The 9580-nt window shown below is 35.4% G+C and overlaps 1 protein-coding gene across 5 annotated transcripts in view; it reads right to left on the bottom strand.

Moving 5' to 3' along the window:
- RGS7 (regulator of G protein signaling 7) overlaps positions 1–9580 on the bottom strand; it is a 174481-nt gene that overhangs the window by 90294 nt on the left and 74607 nt on the right. For all 5 annotated transcript variants that reach the window (XM_015816681.1, XM_015816683.1, XM_015816680.1 and 2 more), the window contains exon 2: positions 7913–8009. In XM_015816681.1, coding sequence (XP_015672167.1) covers positions 7913–8009 — 97 coding nt within the window. The remainder of the gene's footprint in view (positions 1–7912; positions 8010–9580) is intronic.

Genomic DNA, 9580 nt, shown 5'->3' with positions numbered 1-9580 from the left:
GAACTGTTTAGCCTCAATTATAAACATTATGTTTGGAGGAAACCAGGCACCATTCATCACCTGCCCAATACCATCCCAACAGAGAAGCATGGTGGTGGCAGCACCATGCTGTGGGGGTGTTTTTCAGCAGCAGGGACTGGGAGACTGGTTAGGGTTGAGGGAAAGCTGAATGGAGCAAAGTACAGGGATATCCTCAATGAAAACCTGTTCCACAGCGCTCAGGACCTCAAACTGGGCCAAAGATTCACTTTCCAACATGACAATGATCCTAAGCCCACAGGCAAGACAAACACAGGAGTGGCTTAGGGACAACTCTGTGAATGTCCTTGAGTGGCCCAGCCAGAGCCCTGACTTGAACTCTATTGAACATCTCTGGAGGGACCTGAAAATGGCTGCCCACCAATAGTTACCATCCAACCTGACTGAGCTTAAGATGATTTGCAAGAAAGAATGGCAGAAATCCCCCAAACCAAAGCTTGTCACATCATACCCCAAAAGACTCAAGGCTGTAATTGCTGCCAAAGGTACTTCAACAAAGTACTGAGTGAAGGGTCTGAATACTTATGCCAATGTGATATTTCAGTTTTTTTCTTTTTAATAAATTTACAGACATTTCTAAAATTCTGTTTTCACTTTGTCATTATGAGAGTGTAGATTAATGAGAAAAAAATGAATTTCAACAATTGTAGAATCAGGCTACAGCAAAGCAAAATTGACAAAAGTGAAGGAGGTCTGAATACTTTCTGAATGCACTGTAAGAGTAGTGTTGTCTTATTACAATAAATGTGATGTATAAAAATGTCATAAATCTGATATCACGTGACCTTATTAAAATATGGGGAGATGGACTTTAACCAACCAAGACATTAGTTTCACCACACTAAATTATAATGAGAATTTGTTTAGTTTTGGATTAGCCAAACTGTGAACAGTTCAACAAACCATAGTACAAAAATGGCTTAATAGGATTCAGTTAACACAGTGCCACTGATCTTGAAGTAACCGTTGTAGAACAACATAATTTTTAAACAAGTTTTAGTGGGAAACAGTTAAAACACATATTCATCAAGTTCAAATGATGATTCAAATTTATCATCCCTGATTTGAATAGAAGTAGGTCAGAATCTTACATTGAGGTTAATAAGATCCATGTTCAAGTCTCCAATCAGCTACAGAATTCATTAGGTAATTTTGAAATATCTCAACCTGATAAAATGAGGGGTGACTTTATGTATGCCATTTTGGGTTTTCAGGAAAAAAGGCAGCATGTAAACAATATGCACAGAGAGAGGCACATGCACACACACACACAGATAAAATGTAGAGATAGAACTAATTAATGAATGAAAACAGCTGTAAGAAATGAAAATTAAGGCTACCTTATCTAAATAAAACAGTCTTGGATACAATCTTTAAATCAGAACAATTCATACGTGAAAAAAAAATAACTCTTGAACAACAATTGAAAGAAGATCACAGATCTGCATGAATTACACATACTTTCAAGATCTGAACTACACCTCACTAGGGTAAATCATGCAACATATGTTTTCCATAAGTATTACTGTAAAAATGTCAGTACGCATTTTCTGACATCTGTTTTTTCCCCAGCAGCATTGCATGATGGACGGAGTTCACAATTCCAATATATAAGAAGCTAAAGGCTACATCAGAATCAAATCCATCACCATCTACTGGATTATATTGACACTTTACTGGAAATCTGAAACCTTACCAAATTCTTTAACCATATATCAAGAATCGCTAATAGTTTAGCTATTGTCTTCCTGCTGTTCTATGCCATTCAAGAAACAGGGCTCCCCCACATACACAAATAAGCTTAGTCAAGATGCCAAACACTATGACTGAAATCAGAATCCCAAAATATTTGTCAATCTAACAACTATCCATCTCAGAACAACAGAGGTTACATCTATTAATAAGCATGTGAGAAGAATTTTATGCATTAAACTATTTTTAAATGTGATGTGTTTTAAGTAATTTTATATAATTAAAACTATACGCCTTTCCTTAGGTGATTTGGGGAAACAGTCACACTCTCTCAGCCCAACTCACCTCACAGTTTGTTGTTGTGAGGAAAATAGGAGGAGGAAAGGGGATAATCAGGTATGTTCGCTACCTTGAGTTATTTATAAAAAATAATAAAGGCAGGGAAGAATTTGGAAGTGAGTAGAGCAATGGTTTCCACAGGTGGTGGATATCTTTTTTTTTTTAAACAAAACTTTCTCAAAAGTTAACTCTGAGAAATTGCCACCCCTAGCAGATCCATGCTGGACTTCTTTAGCCTGTCCTATTTCATGAGCTGAATATTTTAGTAAGAATCCTCCCTTAATCCCAACTCTTGAATAACTTAAAAGCAAAAAACTAAAGCTTAGAAAAGAAGAGAACAAAATTGTCTTCACCCCACCAAAACATAAAGGACAACCTCAAATCTTTTCAGTTCTTAAGTGGAAACAATTATAAATTTCTTACCTGGAAGAAATTTTAAATAAGAAAGTTAATTTCAAAACCAAAAATAATATTAAAAGTCTTTATTTGAAAAAGGGAAAAATAAGAAAAACAATGAAAGGCTGCGATCACACTTTTTATTCAAGCAAATAAAATCAGTTTAGTCAGTTGTGTGTCGCTTATCTGAATAAAATATAAGGTAAGTTGGAAAATATTGATGAAAGAAAAATCTGAAAATTTATGCTGATCCCCTTAATAAATGTTGCTAGGCAGGCAGCAGTGTAACCAATATAACACTTTTTATGGGAATGAGTTCAATAAAAACCAGTCTCTTAGAGTCTGTAATAGCATAGTGTTCTCCATTATTGCAAATGGTCTAGCAGAAAATTAATTTGTTGCTAAATCTAGCTTCTTAACAATACTACTCTTAACATTTCAAAAAACCCAATACATTCCAACTTGGTGGGCTTCTATTAAAAATGCATCCAATAACAAAAGACTGTGAAATGACTTATTTTTTTAAAAAAAAAAAAGGAGTGGAGGAATACAGCATTGAGATGTTTGCAACCTGACTTTGACTCTGTTCCAAGTTGACCCACAGAGGTGGCGAGATGCTTGACTAGAATCCTAGTCTGAAGTTATAGAGCCTATTTGACAATGTGAGGTTTTCTTGTCCTTGAATTGTACTGGCAGCAACAGGGGGAATCTGGATAACTTCCAGCATGTGCTTAGACAAGCTTTTCCCAAAGACCAAATTGTTCGAAAGATTGTAGGAGTCAAGGTCAACAAACCTGCAGAACAGTAGGTTAAGTGTTGACAAAACACAAAAAAGGGTAGAGAAAATACTGAGGTAAAACAAGGCAGCTAACCTTTTGATTACCACCAATAGATTTCACAATATAATTCCCAGAAGTTTTATCCAAAGCTATTGTATATTGCAATCTGAATTAACCAAAGATGTTCATTATAGATAGTTTAATCCATACTGAAGTTGTCTGAATGATTTAATTCAAATGTAGACTTTTCTATCTTCAAACCATTAATCTGGAAAAAAAGATCCCATTAAATTTCTTGATCCTTTATCATCTTTAAAAATCATTGACTAAAATTCACCTCACTAAAAAATTGGGATAAAATAAATCAGGATATATAACTTTATTTAACAAAATAGATCATGCAGAAACATCTGACAAGTCAGCCATGTTATAAAGGTTGTCTCTTTCCTCCTAAGCCTTTGATTAATTCTTCAATATTTAGGTCCAGCTATGAAAACTCAAGTAAACAGGAAGAAATAAAAAAGGTTAGTCTTTGGGAACATGTTTATACAACTGCTCTTTATCACATTTTAAACATTCAAAAATTGTGCACCCTTCTGCACTATTTTTATAATTAACATATCTGACTTTCTTACATTATCATTACCGTAGTTTAGACAATTCTCTTTGTAATCACCACCTTTGAGAATGTAAATCAGGGATGTCAATCTGCCGGGGCCGATTGCATCATATGGAGGCCGCGCCCACCCCAGCTCTGGCAATGCAAAAAAAGTCACGCTACATCATGACATGTCACGTGACGTGGCACGTTTGACACCTGTGATGTAAATCAACTTGCTTTCCTTATTACTGATACTCATTTTCAATCAGTGACAGACAAGAACACATCTAATCTGCAATATGATTATATCTGATTCTGTCAAATGATGACAAATATGAATGGCAGATCCCTATCAGGGAGCCTCTGGGCTCCAATTATACCAACTCACTAGATACTTTATATTTTCATATTTGCTACTGATTTTTTTTGGCAAAGATAAAACAGTTCAAAACAGAGGCACAGAATATTGAATACCATTCAGTTGTTTAATATCATCACTAGCCAAAAACAAGGTAACATTTGCATTTCATTTCAGTTCTGATTCAACTGAAATAGAAATTGTTCCAGGCCAACAAAAGTTCAGGAAACACATACCAATTGCTTACATTCCAGCTCCCATTATAATAATCACTTTGCATAATAAGGCTGCGCAAAGGCAGCTATTAGAGTTACAATCAAGTGTGTGCAATACATGCCATGAAACTACCCATTGACAAATTGATTTCTGTGTTTGTATGTGTGTGCATGCACACACATACATATGATTAAGTATGACTATGGCCAAGCCTGAAATACACCCCTCTCCCAAGTGCTTGGCTTTTCTTGTATTCTTGGAAAAATGGACTCTGATTTAGATGTATAATAAATAATAAAGGCTCATTCATCAAACCCAATCCACCAATAACTTCATTCTTGTTTTTTTCTATAAAAATCATTACTCTGCACAAACCAACACGTAATAAAGTTCTGGGTAGAGAAAAAATATCAGATATATACAAAGCTCTTCCTCTAGTTCTCTACCTGGCCACAGAACAGTTGATTGACCTGCTAGGCACTGAAGCATCCTTCTGTCAACTGGCTCACAAAATTCCAGAAAATTTAACAGTTGGCTCTTGCACATCACTGGACTTCATGAATGTCAAAACTTGGCTATATCTTAGTGTCTTTATTGACAAACCAGGGAATTAGGGACCCTAAAGAAGGTCCCTGGCCAACAATCTGGCAATGCAATAAGAAAAATACAGTAGAGCTACTTTACTTCTCTTCTTACCACAATGTAGTCTTTATACTGAGCTCAGTCAGATTCATTTCTAGATTTTCTCCACCATTATGTAATGTCTTCTGCATCACATCCCAGTGTTCCCAAGTAAAAAACCTCTAGAATAGGGGTATCAAACTGCCGGCCCACAGGCCGGATGCATCATAGCGAAACCGCACCCACCCCATTGCTGGCAATGGCAAAAAAAGTCATAATACGTCGTGACACATCACGTGACATTGTGAGTTTGACACCCCTGCTCTAGAATGTTCCAGTCAGTTTCATTCCTTACTCAACACCTTGCAGAGAAACTCTGCACACCTCTCACCCCTACTGTTCTGTGCAAGACACAGCTAAGCTACATTAAAAAGTAAATCAATAAAAGTCAGGAACCAAGAGTATTCTTGGACCCAGGATGAATTCTTGTTATTAGCTATTAGTTGGAGTAGTATTGGACACAAGGTGAATGCTATTCCAAACAGTGTTAAACCTATGTTCAAAAGCAGTCTCAGTCACATCTGACAAGCAGAAGAAAGGTCACACCATGAAGCAATAACAGTGATATTTTAATATTAGTACAACTAAGGATGATACGAGTCTGTCACTTTAGGTAAGAACTGACATCAGATTGAGGCACTGTTATGTTGACATAGCTAAATAGGCAGTACATGTTTATGTTGTGAGGAGTCCTTGGTGTTCTCTGAGCTTGACTGTTTTCTTGCAGATATTTCATTACCCAAACTAAATAATATCATCAGTGTACTAATAATGCTACATAGTTTGGGTAATGAAACATCTGCAAGAAATCAACCAAATTCAGAGAGCACCAAGGACCTTTCATTTCAACCCTGAGCTATAAATATTCTTCTCTATATTTATGTTGTAACTACATGAAGGAGAGGAAAGTTCATTGCTTCTGACCATCAGCACCTCGGATATTGCAAATTTAAGCCTGAGATTTGAAAATCCCATTCCCCCAGAGCTCAGTTACAGGCCATTAAAGGGAACTTGGTGAAACGGTCTTCATTAATGAGTAGATGTTTAAGAAATCCTACTCTTCTCCATAAACTGGCATTTCTGCACCTGTTAACCAACTAAGATCACTTCTTTTTTTTCATATCAGCATTCTCCACAACAGGCAGGACTCGGCTTCTTTCTTGGAATAAGTAGGGAACAGTCCACATATTGAGGAGATATCCAAGAATGTTTCCCTCAAGAGATATTTGCCAATCAAATTAAAACAAGATGTACCAGTAGTCTGTTTGCCAGAAATTCAGATTATGAAAAAGATACAAAATATTTGAATTGCAAAAATTTGGGCGAAGAATTTATTTCAGCAGGAGTCAAAAAGGAGTCAAAAAGAGAAATAGAGTTGTATTGTAATTAAACCCCAAACTATGACCCCAACTGACTATTGATTACTATAGTAAAGTCGGGGTTGAAGCTATTTTGCATGGGGCCAGGACTTTGATAATTGAAATATATACTCCAAATAAGGATAAGGTAACATTTTACAATGAATTATCGATTTACTAATATAATTAATTAGTTAACTATATGGAAACTGGAGTTTAATGAAAGATTGGAATGGAATAATTTGTCCACAAAAAGATAAAACTTCTGATAAAGATATTAAAATGACTCAAGTTAAATTAGCAAAAAAAAAAAATCTTTAATATGATGGAAAGTTATTTTTCTGAAAGCCATAGATCTTTTTTAAAAATCTGGATGTTTTAGATAATTAAGAATTTGCTTATTAGTGTTCACAAAGTGGAAATACTGCAAACAATAAGAGAAATGGAAATAAAAATGAGTTGTGCAAAACAAAAGTGACTGGACTGGATCCTTATGGACCTTTTGTTGAAAAGATAAAGAAAAAAATGAGCTTGTGATTTATAGGTTTGATAGTTAGAAACAATCGCTAATAGAAGAAAGAATTATGATGTAACTTTAGAGAAAGAAGGTAAAATCTAAATGCATTTAAATCCATTGTCAAAAAGATCAGAAGTTGCTTCTTTGTAATCTTGTCTTTTTTATTTATTTTTATTTTTCTATTTTCTGAGGAAGAGACACTTGTCAATATTAATCTTCCAGATCTTCATAGTCAGATCTTCCCCGAATCTTTACCAGCAGCTCTTAGCTTAGAGGCAGTGGATGGAGTTCAGGACCCCAGATCGTTTTAAAATGAGGGTGGACCTAAGCATGATGTCATGTGTCTGATTAATGAAACACTTAAAAGGACTTTCAGGCATATTTTTTCCTAAAAGCATTTATTAAGGTTACAGAGACGTCAGTACAGCATGGTGGAAATGCTTAGGTCTGGCTTCTCTTCCGTTACGCATATACATTCTAAGCATTTCCCCCCCCTTGTGGGGTCATGGTTCACATCTTCCAATCAACTTGGAAGATGTGATTTACTTCCAGTTTCTTTTTCCTGGGCTATCCTTATTCTCCTCCCTTTTTCCCTGTTGCCTGGTTTAACTATAAAAATACCAGACAGTTCTGCATATTGTCAAAGCAAGAATATACAGTATTTGCAGCGTTGACAACATGGCTTCTTGAGAAGCTCCAGATCTTCCAAAGAAGAAATTGCTGGGGGCAGGGGAAGCATAGTATCCAAAATAATGTGCTAACCCAGCATGGAACTTGCAATATAAACTACTAATCCAAATTAAACCTTATTATAAATTACTACAGACTTGTAGTAATTATTTTGAGTCTTGTCTGTACTAATTTTCTATTTTATCATTGTTCACATGTATTTTTTTCCAGTACTGAATGAATCACAAGATGTATTTTGAATCTTACCAGAGAAAACACTGGGAATCTTGGAGAGAAAGCTTTTGACTGTACGAATAGGAATCCCATTTTTCTCATCTTGCATACGAGCTATGACATCTTCCATCTGGACAAAAAGGAACAAATAAACATATTATGTTCTTGAGTAGTAAACAGACTGGATGAGTCTTAAGTTGATCTAATTCAGTACCCTGTTGCCACAGTGACCAAACTAAATGCCTAAGTGAAGAAAATTACCTCTCATATTGCAATTAGTATATGTAGCTTTCATAAACAGTAGCTACTAATAGCTAAATTAAGACCATCTAAGCTAGAGGCCACCATCATCTCTTTTGGCATCAATTCTAAGATAACTATTTTCTGTATCAAGAAACAATTTTTATCTGTCCTGAATCTTAATTATTCTGATAGATTGATTGACTGACAGTAACTACATTCATATCCTACATTTTCTCTTGAGAGCTTAAAACAACATGCAGAGGCGTCTCCACTAAAATTAATCCTCATGCTATTAATGAAGAAAGCTCTGGAGAAAGCTGTAAAAAAATCTAGATATAAAGACAGTAACTTGGCCAAAGCAACAAGTAACCTCCATGGTCAAATGCTGACTTGAATCAGGATTTTCCCGATCCAAGATCTTAATGACTATATTGAACCAGATCCAAGACTTTAAACACTACCCTGGCAATTAACACTCAAGGTCAAAGCTCTCATGAGAACTGTCCATAAATACAGCTTTGATGATATGTAAACTGAAGGAAGAGACAGGAATGAGGCTAAGAACGAAGTTTATTTACTGAGCTAATCATTTCATCTAATGTTGTCAAAAAGTATTCTGTACCCAACATTGTTTTCAGCTTCTCTACAATGAATATAATAGCACTTAAACATACATACATCCTTCTTCAAAGTTCAATATATTGAATATAGTAGTAAGCATTTGTTCATTAGTTAGTAAAACAATTGTCAGCTGAGTATTAATAATTTTGAGTACATCTTTACTAAATTCTTAAATGACTCACTCATTCATATATAATTCTGGCACTGAATGTGATATATATGGCTCTATTTCTATGATATCACAGATTGGGAGTGTTGATTATTTAATGCTACATTTTTTCAGTTAAACATAGCATTTTTTATACTTGAAACCTGGAAAATTAAAATTTCTCATTAAAGGCCTGGGTTAGCTTGCAGAGTTTGTTGGGGGGGGGAATAGAACAGAAAAGAATAATAACTTTATTGTCACTTTGAATGTATACTAATCGGCATACATTAAAATGAAATTTCATTACATATAGCTCTCAAGGGTCACCACCTCCGATGTACACTACATAAATATGACAAAAATAAATAAATACAGAATTATACATATACCCACATATATTATATGACACAGAGAAACAACAGTCTAATTTGGGTTGTGTATACATGTGGATGGCAAGAAAAACGAATGTTGCGAGTTTACCAGACGGATAGCATAGGGAACAAAGCTATTACGGAATCGGATAGTCCTGCTAGAAATACTTCAAAACCTCCTCCCAGAGGGGAGCAACAGAAACAGACCGTAAAGTGGGTGTGTGGGGTCTCTAACAATGCTTTGAGCTCTATAAGCAGATAGTGCTTATAAGCAGCATCCTGAATACCAGGAAGCGAGCTTCCTATGATCTTCTCAGC

Source organism: Protobothrops mucrosquamatus, unplaced genomic scaffold (assembly GCF_001527695.2).
Source record: "Protobothrops mucrosquamatus isolate PMUCROS unplaced genomic scaffold, P.Mucros_1.0 scaffold480, whole genome shotgun sequence".
In the NCBI taxonomy this organism is placed as follows: domain Eukaryota; kingdom Metazoa; phylum Chordata; class Lepidosauria; order Squamata; family Viperidae; genus Protobothrops; species Protobothrops mucrosquamatus.
This window is presented reverse-complemented; position numbering and strand designations above follow the sequence as displayed.